This window comes from Dromaius novaehollandiae, chromosome 5, assembly GCF_036370855.1.
Source record: "Dromaius novaehollandiae isolate bDroNov1 chromosome 5, bDroNov1.hap1, whole genome shotgun sequence".
NCBI lineage: Eukaryota > Metazoa > Chordata > Aves > Casuariiformes > Dromaiidae > Dromaius > Dromaius novaehollandiae.
The window spans coordinates 51063484-51080281 of NC_088102.1; the positions used below are offsets into that span (position 1 = coordinate 51063484).

A 16798-nucleotide genomic window follows, 5' to 3' on the forward strand; every position below is an offset into this window, starting at 1 on the left:
ATTGTTATTTTAGATACGTTTACAGGTAAGGTTTCTCTCTAAAAACAAAAGCAAATAATCGAAAGGAACCACAAAGTTGAAACCTGAGTATTTGAAATATTATCCCTTGAATGGCAGCAACAAGGTCTAAAACATTACGACAGAAAAAGTTATTTAAAGCAGAAGAGATAAAATTATAACTCTATAGCATTTTTATATGCAAAGGAAAAGCTTTTGCGGAAGTGTAAATCCCACTATTGTGTTTGCCCTCAGTGACTCAGTGTATATATAGATCAAGTATTAACATTTAGTATTGCTACATCACAACAATGTGATTTATGTAGCTATGAGAAAATGCATTTACTTTTCAACAATTCCTTGAAGTTCTTACCTTCGTTTAGTATCCGTTCTATTACTATGCCTATGCAAGTCAAAAATAATGTTTTAGGGTGACATGAGAATTAAAAGGAAGCATAGAGCTAAGGATATGTAGTAGTATAGTAGAGCTAAACAACATATGAAGGTGAAAAGGCCAACTTCAAATGACTAGAAATTCCTTTTCTTTGCCTTTCCTTCCACTGTTATTAACAAAGTTACATTATATTAAATTACTTTTGTATAAAAACTCATATGAGACATACTAAGCAATAGCATACTTATACAAATGAATACTTAGTTGCTAGCCAGGTACCTTGTTGACTTTAACACTAATCAAATTAATGAACCTGCATAGAATTAAAACAAACAAGCAAACAAGGATTTGGTTTATTGGCTTCATTTTTTGCATCATCACTCTATATTCTTTTATTGCATTAGGTTTTGGATCCAATGCTATTTCAATATAACCTCAGCAACATATCTATGATACATATGACAATCTTCAAACTAACTCCACCTAAACTTCCCTAGAGAAAAGTGGCATACCAGTGCTGTCAGTTCCTATTCTTCAACACCAGAATATACAAAGGAAGCATGGTTCGTCTGTTTGCAAGTTGCATGAACTGCAGGAAAGCGTTGCAGTACATTAGTTGTAAAATGCCTCCAAGTGGGTGTTGTGCAATGCAATGCCATCAGGAAAGTCTAGCTCTTCTAGACATGTGCTGTATAGCTAGAACATGTAATCACTAAGAAAACAACAGGGTGTAAGGTAACACAAATGCACAGCAATACCAAAGAGCCACAAACTCTGTTAGGACTCTTCGGGATCAAGTATCCCCCTCCCCCGCGCCCACGCACTTACCTTGTTACATGCCAGATCTTTTCTAGCTATCAAAGTTAATTAAAAAACACTTATTTCCTCCCGAACTTTACAAATACTGGCCTTCAGCCTGGTAAATGCTCCCACCTTTGATTTTTTCTAAAACTAAATGTGAACTGCACTTAAAACCAACACTCCACATCTAAGTGAAACTATCACAGCCCCTTCTTTTTACAGTTTGGAAAGAAGATGGACTAAGCAATAAGTTTTTAGAGTAATGTATTTGAGACACTTTGGACTAAGGACGAGCAAGTTCCAAAGCATGGGAGTTCTCCTAAAGAAGGATCTCTGAAACTTTGCCATTTCAGAAAACTAAGTGGCACAGGGAACATTTTCCAAGCAGAACAATCAACACAAATTGGAAGGCAACGCATCCAGTTCTACACAGAAAATGGGTAAGTAGCTTATGAAGCCTCTGTAGTTTGGCATCTAATGTCTAGATTCTAAATGAAATTAGGAATCTGTCTAATTTCAGAATGTATTATTGCAATAATCTAACCTTCACATTCACAATGGCAACAATGACAACTCTCAGCCACAAGCAGATTGCTTCCTTGAAGAACTTTTAATTCAAATCAGAAGTCACTGATTTCCCCATATCAGAATACGTCTGAGGTAAACATGACACTGATGCAGCATTTGGAGCAAGATGGATGATACTTATTTATAACTGTAAGAGGAAATATGATACAACAGCAAAGAAGAGATGACTTACCTTGCCAGTTGCCTTAGTTGCTAACAAACTATCTGCTGTTACATCATCTCAGAACTGCTGTTCATAATGCAGCAAGTGGATGTTTATTAACAAGTTCTCATTTTTAGAGTGTGAAGACAGACATTCCACACTGTGGACAGTGTGGAGAATTGTACTCATGTTGTAGGCTATCAGAAGAGCTCAAAAGAACTGACATTCAGCAATGAAGAATTAGAAGCTTTGCTATGATCTCATGCGTATCTCCGTACAAGCTCACAAAATACTTCCCGTCTCCTTAACAGTTTACTATAAAATGTATTAATTATAGTTATTTACTCACCTTCAAAGTAACTGCAGTTGCCTTGATAATAAAGTCATTTACAGATACTTTAATGTCATCTGCAAAAGGAAAAACAGAAAAAAAAAATCTTATGAGCAGTAATTATCACTATTGTGCTATGACACAAGATGCCAGTGATTCAGCAAATCTGTTTCTTCGAAACATTATCAGAAAAATAATTAAATAGCTGCAGTTACTCATCTTCAAAGGATACTTTTTACCCTAGGACAATAAAATTATCATCCAGCAAAAGTCTCCTGAGCACAGACGTTCTTCCTATTTTTTGATAAAAGGTTGAAAAGCTGCATGCCTGATGTTGGTTTGATTTTCGGGGGGGTGGGGTGGGGATTCTACATTAGTGGATTTGAGCTATTCTTTGGCTCTCAATTCAAACCCTAACCTAGGTTTCCTGTTGACTCCAACCACAAAAACTTTAACAGTTGTGGGACAGAAGTATTAGCATCCAACAGCTGTTATTTCAACTGAATATTTGACAAAGAAATGATGTTGCAAAACAGGATGTAGGAGAGGGTGGGTACTACGAAAAGAATGGAGAGATTAATAAGTATATTGTGGTTTGATAAGTAACACATTAACAGTAATTCCTTCCAGATTTCCCATCATTATATACAGACAATCCATTCTTCATATTCCCCTTGTTTAAGGAGAAATTTAGTTACTGCATGATATGTGTACCTTTCCTTCCAAGCACACATTTAGCCTGCAGGAAGAGGCAGGTATGTTCTACTCTCAAATATGAACGGAAACAACAATAATAGTAATAAAAAAAAAAATCAGTGGGAAAAAAAAAAAAAAAAAGAAGCAGTGCCGCTAACTGACTCATTATTATTGGGGGAGTAAATTACCATCCTTCTAAGTGAATACCGCACAAATACATGCAAAAAGCAATGCCAATCACTCAGTACTTCAGGCAATATATCAAGCCATACTATACTGATTTATTATCCACAATACATTATTGGAAATAATGTAAAAATAAAAATTATGTGAAGTATACAAAACTAAACTTCATGCCGTAGTTTCAAAATCTTTAATTTTATTAAAATGCAGAATATATTTTTTGGTTTTGCAATTATGGCACAATTATGAATACAATTAAGTATTTTCTGCATTATTTTGATACTTGCTTGTTTCTTGTACCTGAACATACATCCCTTAGACCATTTATTTACATAGTTTACATAACTAATTTATGTAATGTTCACCACAGAGGCATATAGCATCACAACTTCTGTAGATGATTTTTTTTTAATATTTTAAGAAAATGTATCGAAGAAGAGCTATCTAGCAGTTTATAATACAAACAGGATGCCTTCTGGTTTGCAGCAGGTTCTAATGGAAGAATTTATAAACAAAACAGGTATTTTTCAGAACTTTAAAGACCCATAAAGAACCTAGTTCCCCATTAATTATAACTGTGAATGAATAATAGAGACAGCCAGCATACCCTTGAAAGCTCCTTTTAAAGTTACTGTAAAAGTGTGTAGTCATTTTACTTAACTAAAATTTTAGTTTTTTCAAGACAGAAGAATGCTCTTTAAAGGGACCAAATCTGAGCATACTGTACAGGAATTATATTCATTTTTATGAGAAGTAACCCATATATGTTTCATACTTTATACATTTACTTTCTATGTAGAAATCTACAAGAGGATCTAAATATAAAGAGACAATACTATAAATTTTATTACTTTTTATGTTCTGCAATACATAAACTGGAAGAATCACAAAGATCTGATTCATAGCTGAATACAAGCTGTGGTATGTCATTCTCCAGTGACCCTCAGGGCCTCTTAATTGAAGAATTAGCAGGGTGAAAGCATCTGTGAATCCTTAAATTAGGTTAACAATACATTTAAAGCAGATTGAATAACATGTGAATGAACAAGCGAATAATTAAAAACAAAAAACAACACACAAACAAAAAAATCACAGTATTAGCTAGAAGACACATACAATAACTTTCAGAGGACTGGATTTTTTTAGTGCGAGCTTACAGAATATTGATTATCACTTAATACATTTGCTTCCTGTCCCCCAATGGATAGGACCACAGAAGAAAGCAAGGAGTGGAAAAAAATGGCTATATTTGCTCTGCATTATTTTTAAGAGCTTTAGGAAAACAGAAGGACTAAGTATAATCAGCTCTGACAACAGAAGCAAAGCCTACAGATACATTAGAGACTAATTTCATACTTGCTATAGCACCATCCTGAAAACATGAGACTTACACAATATTAAACGCATTATCATCAAAAAATACTCTATTAGTCTACTGTTCTCATGATTGCTGTCAGCTGAACACCTCAAGAAGCACAACTACTTCATTTTGAAGAATGGCTTATGGCACATAACATACATGTGTTTAGAAATGCTGTTATAAAGGGAAAATTAATCTGAATTTAATTCTCAAGAGAAATTTTCCTAAATGACCATTAATTCAGAGGATTGATCTAAATATCTGTTTGCCCCATAATTGATCTGTGATGCTTACTATGATTAACAATCTACGTAAGAGTTGCATATCAGATACAAACCTATATCTGTCAAATATATTTTGATATTTTATAGATTTATATTTTGATTGATAAATTATATTTCTAACTTTGGGCAAAAGTGTCACCGTCCACTAGGGCAAAAAGACAATGAAAATATAGCAGTACAGTTAAATGAGCTATGACTGCTATATTTTACCCCAAATCAGGAATGGTTACAGTATGGAATGCTGCATTAAGCTTTCAGGTTATGTATCATCATATAGGAGAGACCACCATCACTTCCATTAAAACAATTTTACCAGGACTGTCTCTTCAGTTCAACTTTCTGTTAAGGCAGATGGCTCTTTCCCACTCCTGCACACCTAAACTTCGTAAGAATCCACAGCAGCAGCAAAGATATGTAAAGACTTCTAAGTAAACATTAGCAAAATAATTTCGTACTTTATTTCTTAAGACCTGTTGCTGTTTAAATAAAATGTCAACATATTAAATTGTCTTTGACATTAATTTGTGAATACGGTATTGTGCAAGAAGATAGGCAGAAGAAAAATCTGGATACTCTTGCACTAAAAAGTAGTCATTCTGAACTCCAGTGGAAGAAACAGCACATCCTGTACCATCACAATCTAGAAAATTAATCTAGTATTTAATTTAGGACCTCACAAACAGGGAAAAGTGTGTGTGCTAGTCACCAGCACACAACAGTAGCCCTCCCAACATCAGCACTCTAGTTCCTAGGCCTACAGCTCCATGGCACCATGTGAGAGAAAACTCACTCACAGAGTAAAGCATGTGGAATAGCAAATCATTATGAAGTGCTTTAACACTCGGGAAGGGCTTACACCTTATACTATAATATCACACCAAAACACCTCTATGTTCAGGTACCTGCAGGAAAAACCAAACAGCATAAATTACTGATGTTAGAAATCTCTGGATGCAAGTAAATCTTCTATTATATCAATAAAAAGACGGGTCAAGGAGAGAGAAACAGTATCAGATTCTTTGCAAGACAAGTATATAGCTAGATGAACACTTACTCTGTGTCTAAAGCCTAGCTGATGTCTCTGCCTGTAGAACCTATCAAGACTAACGTAAGATAACCTTGAAAATCCTTATCCAGACACATCCACATGATAATCAGTTTAACCTGGACCTTGAAGATTCTTTTTGCTGTTGTACTGTGACAATAACAAAGCTGTTTAACCTTGCCACAGAGGCAAAGCTTGCAGTAAATCAAAATCTTTCTGCTATTGTGTGCTAGCATCTACATGACCTCAGTGGGGGAGCCCTATCAAAGATTTAAGCTGAAAGAGATGCCACATATAAAAGCTATGCTATCATTCCAGAGGAGGAGGTGAGAGGAAGCTGAACATGGATTAATATACCTTTCCCCAAAGACATGAAAATTAGTCATTTGAGTTGATCTTGGTATTGTCGAATAACAAGCTTATAGATTGGACCAAGAAAGCTTCTGAAGACCTGGGCATTATCTAAGGCAACTACAACCCCATTTTTTGAAAAAACAAAGGCTAAGATAACCTTCTACTGCTGTTCCAACACTATCTTCCCTTGTACTGTTAAAAAACAAACAAACAAACAAAAAAACCACACACACACCCCAAGAAGAAATATAGACAAAAAAATAGCAACAAGAATATCTTACTGTCCGTATCACTGAATGAAGTCATCTCAATTTGCTTGAAAAGCAGCCAATTGCGGAACATCACCCAAAACTACAGTAATGAAGTTATTTTGAGATTACTAATCCACAAATAATGTTCAATGTGCATTAGATAACTTCTCTGCAGTTAATAATTTGGTAGAATAAAATGATAGTATTTGATCACTCAAAAACCAACTCTCAACTTTAAGTCAAAAAAAAAATACAGACTCCAAAGTCACAAAGGCACTTTTGACCATTAATACACTATTGTTTAAACAAACTTATTAACAGTTATTTAAATAAAAATACCATTTTTCTATTACTAATATTTCTTTTTTTTTCATATATTGTTTTAAACAGATACACAACAGTGTCAAATTACTACATGTTCCATAGAACAGCTACATTCAGAAGATACTATAGCTGCAAAAAGTACTACTTAAAAGTTAGGAGACACCGGATTTCAAAGCTTCCTATGCAACTGTAACCAGTCTTTTCTTTCAACAGCTGAAAACAGGTGTGACATTAAGGCATGTATTCACAAAACTATGGACTGTTATCACTGCTAATTCCTTGCTAGAAAAAAAAACCTCTTCCTTTTCTCTCTTACTTGAGCCCAGTTCCAACCGAATCTTCTACCTCTGGGATTCTCAAATGCATCTCAAGTTGTAGATGCCCCTAAAGATCATCTGAAGCACTATTTGTATTCATCATTTCTATAAAAGCAACATTTTTTCCATCTGTCAAATTCACTTTAATTCACTTCAAGTACCAGCAAAGCCTCAAATGAAAACAACAAGCTTTATTTTTCCAAATCAGATTGATTAAAACTCTGTGTTTCTAGTTATGTACAAAAGAATAAGCTTAAAGTAAAAAAATGAAATTTTAAATATATAAGTGGTAGCCTGGAAAAAAATGGTTAAGTTCTAAGACATTGCTTAGCTACAGCAACTTGACAGAGTGGGACATAACGTGCTTTTCCTTCATATGTGCATCATCTTTACCTTCTCTATAAACAGCAAGTGCTTGTAGTCAGTCAAGTGTGCTTTTAGCTATTTGGTATTCCCTGTCACAGATCAGAAATAATGAGACAGCTCTTTTTAGGAAACAAATTGAATCTTATTACTTGTATTTCTGTGTGGTAGAGTTCAGTCATCACCCCATTTTCAAGTTTATTACTTCCACTAGGCTTTAGGCACGACTACACTCCATAAGCTATTGTCAGTGAAGAGTGTGTTTGTTTTGTTTTTTTTTTAAATAGGTATAATAGCTATATTCTCCAGAGAGCCAGAAAGCTAGGATATTAATTAAAGGTTACGTTCAATCTCATATCATTAACCATTCTAACTCGTCATGAGACTAGCGCTCAAGCACACACAGGGCAGGGGGAGGTCTAATTCAACTAGCAGGTGGCTTGTGATGGAATACAGCACATCACATTAGAAACAGCTTTAAATTTACGTGAAGGCTAATGAGTGCGCTAAACTAATTTTTAGGAAATACTTTAAACAGAGGTGTGCTACCAAAAAGAGCAAGATGCCCTAGATGAAGATACAGCTCAGTGGTTTATGAGCTTAAGTCTGACTTGATCAAATTACCTTACAAATTTCAAAGCCTTAAAAAAGCATTTGTTTCCAAAACACTTGTGTTTATAAACAGATTGCACTGTGTTGATGTCTTTCTTACAGAATATTAAACTGACTACCAAATCAAAAAACCCAAACGCTACTACTCATATGTAACTACGAGAACTGGCCTACCCACAGATAATACATTAATATTAAACAATACTTCTGTAAACATTTTCCACAGTAAGTATAAGATTACCTTTTGGCTTAATATGATCATGAACTACGAAACTGCAGCCACCTCCTGCATGCAACATTAAAATCAGTGTATTGAACAAATATTTCTAGATGTAATAAAAATGATTTCAATTAAAGAGATTATGAAATTACAGAATAAAGGATTTGCACTCATGCTCTTTTTCCAACTAAGCAGGAGCCCTTAAACAGAAAGAAACTAAGTAAACAACCCTTTCATGATATTCTGCATGAAAATGAAATACATGAAGTACATTCCTGAAGAGTGTTCTACTGAAAATATTCTTGCTTCTTTTAAATACACATTTCCTTTGCTGAACTGAGAATTGGAAAAGTAAAATCTAGTTAAAATAGTTAATTTTGAAACTATTAAAGCATCCTAATGCAGAGTACACTCAGCTGATTTTAACAAAAACAGAAAGTGTTAGCAATATCAAAGCAATTTGTGGGAGTATATTACCTTAAACTTCAAGAAAATTTTCTAAATGGGTCACTTAACTCTCCCATTTTGTCTCAACTTGAATTCACTTTTTTTTTTTTTTTTAAATACACACTATACAATTAGGACTTATAGCTTAATCAAATTCTGAATGGATATTTTAAAATTATCCAATTTTCTGTGGGACAGAATTCCATTCTCCTAACAGCTTAACTTAGCTTTAAGCACAGATATAAGTTTCAATGAAAGAGACAGCCCTGCTTCACTCACACTAAAACCATTACTTTGCCCTAATAGGAAGTTTACTATGCGTTGGATGACATGTGCTAAGAACCTGCTTCCTTTCCCAACCAAAGATAAAGCCATACTCATCCAGTATTTGAGAGACTAATTTAGTTTTTCTTTGCCAGTAAATTCAGTGAACAGACCAGCAGAAGTAAACTGGAAAATATACTCATGCTCAGTCCTTCTAGTTACAATATTAAAGCTTCCAATATTATCCTTCACACGGATAATTTGAGTTTTTAACTACTGAAAGGCTGAATTTTGTTAAACAGAAGTTCTGTGCAATCTGAAAACTGCATCTGGATAAAAGGAAACAAAAACCTACTGGACAATAAGTAGTTCTGTGTTAAACTCCAGCTGTCTACAACATTGTGTTAGTTGGCAAAGTAACACCTTTGTCTTCCCATCCCTTGATAAACTGTCAGATTCCAGTAACCACAGGGAGTTATACTTCTGATATACAGAATGCCAAAAAAAGATCATTTGAATGTGTTACGTTCTGCCCACACAAAACCAATAAGTCCTGGAAAAAAGATTATGTGAACTAAATAAAGTACATGTTAGTCCCATGTATTACAGTAAATTGGTTTAATCACCAACCTTTAGCCAATTCTTTCCTTAATTTCAAAATAGCATCAATGTCACAGTCAGCAGCAGCATATGCATGAGGTATAGTAGTTTTTGACTCTGTTAATCTCTTAGCAATAACTCTTCGAATGTTGCTAGCAGGGATTTCGGTGAATGTGCCCTGAAAAAAAGTCATATGCTGCATATTAGGTATCAAGAGAGAAAATATACTTCCATTTTGCTGAAACAGGACTCTGGCATTGAGATTTTATCATCAGTGACTCCTGCTGACTTAGAACAACCCCTAGATATCAAAAAGCAATGTATTTCAACTACTGAAACTAATATGACTCGCATCAGTGAATGTTCAATTCCAGTATATTGAATTCAGATCAACACAAAAGGTAATATTGAGTCAAGACAGGTTTACTTCACAGTATAGAATTAATCCTACTATTCTAGCATACTGCTTCAAAAATATTTCTAAATACTCAGGCCTTAAGACTCTACCAGGGTAAAAGTACTGTTCCATCTGACAGCCTGACCTGACATATTCTTAGAATATGCTTCGTTCCATTTTCATTACAGCAGAATATTTCCTCATTAAACTATTTCTTTTTTCAAGTTCCCAGAGTAGCTGCCTAAGACAGGTTCACTGCAGATCTTTTTTGCTATTCTCCTCCTTTTCTCCAGATATATTCAGTCATGTTTCACTGAAGCATTCCCAACTTCTTCACAGAAGCAAATTATTTTCAGGAAATTCCTTAAAATATCAGTGAAGATAGAAAGGAAGAGAATAAGTGATTCTGAAAAATGTTATTCTATATAACTATTCTATAGTATATACACTATATACTGAATGGTAGTCAACACACAAAAAATTGAAATATGTATGTTCTAGTACAATCGCAGAAAAGATTTTTTCTCGGTAATGGAAAAATTATCCAAGTCTGAGTTTCTTGAGTTTTGTCTGGTTCTTTTTTACAGTGTGAAAAATATAGCATTTTCTAAACACTATGAATTGTAGCTACATCATAAAACTCAGCCTGCAAAAATTCTTCAAATTTAGTTCTACAGCCAGAAAGATTCTTTCCAATTTTTCAAAGAAGCTTTTCAATTTTTACTGAGATGCATTTCAGTGGGGCATTTAATCCTTATGGAATAACTTCCGATATTTTTAACACTTCAAACGAACACACAAGCTGTATTTAGGTGCTAAAGCATGTAAAGTACTCTTCAACGTCACCACTAAGCCCTTCCCATCCTCACTTCTTGACAATTCATCAATGGACATTTACCTGTATCGCATGAAAATGAATGAATGAAATGAAAACAAAGCAGGATTCATGTTTCTCCAGAGTTCGGAAATACACACAGACATACTGCTCCTGAAGGTATTTGGGGAAGGGGTGTATTGTTGGCTTCCAAACCAGTTGCATCTTCTTCTTTGGAGCTGGAAATAAATTGCCGAGTTGCCCCTTTCCAGGCAGAACAGCTTGCAACATAAACTTGTTCATGGCTTCAATTTGCAAATTACACAAAGTATTGTGTAGATCATAATTCTGAGAGTTCTGCAGTTTGAATTACACCGCTGTAGAATCATTTGAACATACTAAAAATTGCAGGCAACTGGACTTGGCATTGGCATGGCCTCAGTTTCCTTCCTTTCTCCATTTCTGCAAATCTCATATAGGTTCCTATGCAGCAGTGGCAATATTTAGCTGTAAAAAAGTTGAGAACTTAACAGAAATGTTACCGGTAGAGCAGGTTGTCCTGCTGTGGAAACTGGTGGAATTGCTGGCCTTGGATAAGCAGAAGTCACAGCTGTTGCTGGCGGAGCAGAAGGCACTGCAGTAGGCTGGGGAGGAGCTGGAGAAACCACAGGTTTCAGGTCACTGGGTTTGCCCTTCTGCTTCTCGTGCAGAAGTTTGAGAGCATCCCTGGTGATTAAACATACAGTGAAATACTAACAAAAAGAAAGCTATTTAAAAAATTCCCAAAGTATTATTATTTCATCACTAATTAGCAGCTTTGTTACATTTGAATTTTGTTGTCAAATCGAACATTAAAAAGGTGATTATTTTTCAGTGATAATAATTTACTAAAAATTCAAGAGAGAGACATCAAAAAAATTCTCATTAATTTCAGTGAATAAGAGAGCTAGAATATGCCGTAACAAAAGGCATTTGTGTTAAAGATGCATAATATTCATCATTACTGATTGTCAGCATCCAAGGTAATTTGTGCATTATGCTAACAATTCTCATCAATATCATAGGACACTTATTCAGGCTATCTCTGAGACTCAAAAGCAGTTTCATTTGCTATTTGTGATTACTTGCATTTATGTAATTAATTAGTTGTGATAGGTTTCTAATGCTATTTTATAAATAATGCTCAGAGGAAATTAAGTCATACATTTATCATTCATGTCTTTACACCTTTCTGAAATAAATATGCTCAAACATATCATATGCAATTTGAAAGATATCAATGGCACACTAAAGAACCAAAACCAAACACTGAATAGCACCTAATTCAGTCCCACATATGGTTGAACCTCGTCTACTCTGTAAGCAAAGGGTCTTTGTACTGATGTAGCCACCACCACCACAAAGCTTTCCTCTTGTGGGCACAGTCTGATAAAACAAAAAAGCTCTTTTTGTTTTATGCAATACCTATTACTCATCAGCGCTGACTTGCTCCAATCTATTCTTTTATACTCAAATACATACTTCAGTAAGTGATATTAAAAACAGAATGACCTCAGGATGTAAAGTCACTGCTAGAGTTATCACTCGCTTTGCCAAATTTAAATGTTAGCCAAAATTTGTTTTAAAGTAAATGTAAAATAAGCGTTTAGTATTTAATACAACTACTACATTGGGAAAAAAATTCTAATTTTCACTGAATGAAAGTCATCCTATAGCATTATAATTTAAGGAAAGAAATGGTAATTACATGACATATCGCAACTTTCCTGGTTAACGTATTAGAAGCTACAAAAGATTTAAGCATTTTAACTTGACAGTAGTAGGACCATCTGCTTGTTGTATCACTTACATAATACACAGAACAAAGTTTTTGTAACTTTTCACATATTTCAAAGCAAAGGAAGTGTTTTAAATTACCTCCATATGTTAGGCAAATGACATAGCAAACAGATGGTCCTACCTATTATTGCCAAGTCAAAATGCTTTAATAATTTCGGTGGCTTTACTGTGTTAACTGACAACCTTATTAGCAACACTGAACTTATTTTTAGATTAGAAGATTCACTTAGTCTTTGAAACTCAGGAGTGAGTACAAGATACTAAACTTCTTACAGCAGATTCCACATGATTTAATCGATTAAGAAAAAGAGGCATAGCGATGTTATGACAGTCACAGGTGCAGGATTGGGAGCCTGCAAATAAGCAGAGCTGGAGGATACATCAGAGCACATCAAATTAAACAGATTTCTGCACGAGTCAAGCAGGTAGATATTTCATTAGAATTCAGAAGGGTTGGTCACATCTTTCATTTCCAACTACTGGGGGGAAAAACAAACAAACAAACAAAAAAACACCCTGTCAACACAGCATAGGAATGGAGAAATAGAGGGCAAACAGAGAGAGCAGAGAGAATCCCCTGGTGGCAGTTACTGCTGTTAAATTGTCTCAGTCCTCTTCACCTGAACACCCAATTACTCTGTTCACAGGAGGCTCCCTGGAAGACGGAGGTGGCGAGCAAACAACATTAAGCAACAGAAACCGAACTGCCACTTATGGATTTTCTAGTATCAGTGCATCTCTGAAGAAAGCAGAGGATATTACTTGTACCTTGGTAAAATGAGTCACGGCCATTTGTGGAGAAGAGACTTGCTAAGCAAGTAGGTGTGAAAACAGATTTCACTGTACATTTTCAATAAGCCTTATCATTTTCAAGGCTATATTTTGCATACTAACTAGCAGGAGAGGAATTTAGGAACACACATACAATCCAAATACTATGTTCAGTCAACACTATAAAGTAACGCACCATGTACAAATTCTCCTCTCCAACCACAAAAGGCACATAGTAAGGAAGATTGTAGACAATAAGTTGTAACAAAATATTAAAACTGCCTTTGGGATGAGTTTTATAAGATACCTCACAGCAGTCTCCTCTCTCAATGAATAAGCTGAATGGAAGCTTGAAAGTCACTCTTGTAAACAAAGAAATTACCGGAAGAATTCAAGGGACATCCATTTTAAAGATTTCCCGGAATTCCGTGAGAATTAGGAGTACTAAAAAGGACCAGGCTTAAAGGCTGATAAGGGCCAAACCATCAGGGACAGACAAGAACCCCTTGAGAATCCCCACTGCCATTAGGCAAGAAGACTGATTGTGCCTGTTATCAGTTACAAAGTTAATATTACTCAAGCTGAATGTAAAATTATTTCAAGTGCAACACATAAGTGAAAATCTGTTATCAATTATAAGCAGGGCCTAAAGCACCAAAAGTTTCTATCAAGAGGCTCTCAGTTACATTTATAGCCCTACACAAATTCTTTAAAGGTATAACATAAACAATAATAGGGATGTAAGGTCAACTCAAAAGTATATGGTGTTGAATGAAAGAATTAGTTTTTGTATTCTGAATTTTATTAGGGAGTTTCCCTTCTAATTTGGATGAGAAACAGATTACTACCCATCCAGAGCACCATGCAAGTTAAATTTAATATTATTCTACTGTTCAAAAACAGCACCTTCTCACTGTGCAAAATTACAAACAATAATTAATCTGCTTTGCAGATGTGGAATACATAATCAAACCAACTTGATCAAACAGGGAACTCAGTGACAGAAACAAGAACAGCACTCAGTAGTTCTAGTTTCAAGTAAAGTACCAAGAAAAAAAAAAATATATATATATATATGTATGTATGTATGGCAGGCAGGGCTGGAAGTAATGGTCATCTATACTGAGAAGACTGTGAATAATTATCTATATTGCATTTTGGATGAGAAATGACAGCCTTCAGAGAGCTGAGAGAGAAGAGAAGGCTCATTACTACTGCAAGTATAATTGTGATAATTCGAAATAAGGAGAGAAGTCACAGATTCAAAAACAAAAATTAGTAAGTCAAAGAAATCTAATTGTGACTGATAAAATACTGAGCACGATCTTCAGTGTGTTCATCCGTTGTGCCACAAAAGCACAAAAGGGCAGGGGGGAGAAATACTGCCTTGCCACTCTAAACGACAAACAAGCAAGAAAAGGAAGGCAGTAATTCAGTCTTGCACAGAAATTCAGATGCATGGAAAAATGAAATATCAGCTCACTAGGGGAGCATGCTAAGACAGAGAAAGCTATCAGGTGAGACCTCCTATTGCTGTTACAGTAAGTTTTTACAGTGAATTTAATTTAAAGATAGAGAGCTAGGGAGGAGGGAAGAACCCTGCTTGCTTATATAACTCATATTATCTTTCTTTGTTTCTTGTAATCTAGTGACCCCTGCTCAAAAAGCAAACTCATTGTTTAAAACTGAAAAGTGAACTGGCAACACTCCCACAAAGGATCAATTGCTAGTATACACGGAAATGAGACAATGAGTCATTGAGCTATATAATATGGCACATACTTTGCTAACTTGAGACTCATGTTAAAAAGAGTATTTCACTAAACATCTGAAGTACCTCTCAACAAACAAAACAAAACAAAAAAATCAGCAAACATTTAATTTCAAACTGTACACAATGGCAGAGCCTGCAGACTGTAACATTCAAAGGAATGGTTAAAATTGCAGCCTCTATCATAAAATGACATTTCAAAGTCAAAATCTTTTATATGGAAGAAAATTTCTGGAGAAAAAAAAAGATTTTGCTAGTTAGATAATTATTACAGCTACAGAAAAATCTTTACTACGTCTCCATGACAAGTAGGGAATGTTAATTAGATAGCTCAGAGTCCTAGAGGGATTCCACCTGCCATGGACTAGTCACTCACCATAAATTACCATCACACTTATATAATTAAGAAGAAAGCTTTCTGATAATGTGCTGCTGTTGCACGTATTTTATCTGTCTAACTCCCTATTTTATCCAAAATTTGGCCAAAGACTATAAGAAAAAAAAAATAGAAAAAAGCAACAGACTTCCACTGTTTGCTTCTCTGTTCAACTGCAAGTTAGACTAATCCGTCTCTCTTTACATGGAGCCAAACTTACAGCAGCTAACAAGGTCTGTATAGGCAAAACTCCGATTGTGCAAAAAGACTGTACTGTTCAAAAAAAAATTTTACTGAAAACAAAAATAAATATTCTGAAGAAAATCCTCTTCTCCAATAACATATATACTAACACAAAGAGAAATCCGATAATACGCCATTTCAAGGCTAAAAGTTCAGGACCTACCACAGTATGTTTTTATAAACTAGGTCTTCACTCCAAGGCTGAAGGCCAATCCCTAGATCAGAATTTTCAGGTATTTTCAAATACTAGAAGTCTGATCACAACAAACCAGGGGTATAAGCAAACATTCTTTAAACTAAAGGTAAGACCAAAAGATGGAGGCAAAACAGAACTCACTTTCATACCATTACATTTTATTGCTCTGCCCCAGCTCAACAAAAAAGAAAAACTAAATCCTGACAGACTTCATAGTTGAACTGCAACAAAGGATCCAAACCCACCAAAGAAAAGGAGCTGAAGCAAATAGGCCTCCGACCACATCTGAGTAGCAAAATTCTTTAGACCCACAATGCTAGCTAACAGTGCAGTGTACGAGTTGATAGCCACTGTTAGGCTGAGCTGGAGGAAACGTGTCAGCAGCACATATAGCTCAGCTGGAGGATCATAAAAAAAATAATTAATAATAAAAAAGTTACAGGCTTCTTACAGTATCCTCCAACCTATTCTCCATATCTTCTTTTACTGAGTCAAATTTTACTAAGCAATCACTCCACAGAAGACTGAAAGAAAAAGATGGGTTTTAAGTTATTGGGCTTCCAAGTTCATGAAAAATGACTAGGTTCAAAGCAAGAAGTAAAGAAAGAAAAGGTTGTTGCTTTACTGCAATATCTACATACTCTTTAGTGAAGATTCCACGGGGCCCAGAAGGTGTAATTTTGCTTGGATCTAGTCCATGCGTCTCCAGAATGTTGCGAGCTGCAGGACTTAAGCGAATCCTAAAGAAATGAGGAGGAAAATAAGCTATATAAACAATAAAGTTAACTTCTTTCATCTACCATATATCAACAGAAATG

The 16798-nt window shown here is 35.1% G+C and overlaps 1 protein-coding gene across 1 annotated transcript in view; it reads right to left on the reverse strand.

Moving 5' to 3' along the window:
• Nucleotides 1-16798, reverse strand: part of PDHX (pyruvate dehydrogenase complex component X) — a 61950-nt gene that overhangs the window by 12819 nt on the left and 32333 nt on the right. Inside the window, exons 5-8 of the mRNA XM_026099969.2 lie at nucleotides 16622-16720; nucleotides 11327-11510; nucleotides 9604-9751; nucleotides 2272-2330 (exon numbers count right to left, since the gene is read on the reverse strand). Coding sequence (XP_025955754.1) covers nucleotides 2272-2330; nucleotides 9604-9751; nucleotides 11327-11510; nucleotides 16622-16720 — 490 coding nt within the window. The remainder of the gene's footprint in view (nucleotides 1-2271; nucleotides 2331-9603; nucleotides 9752-11326; nucleotides 11511-16621; nucleotides 16721-16798) is intronic.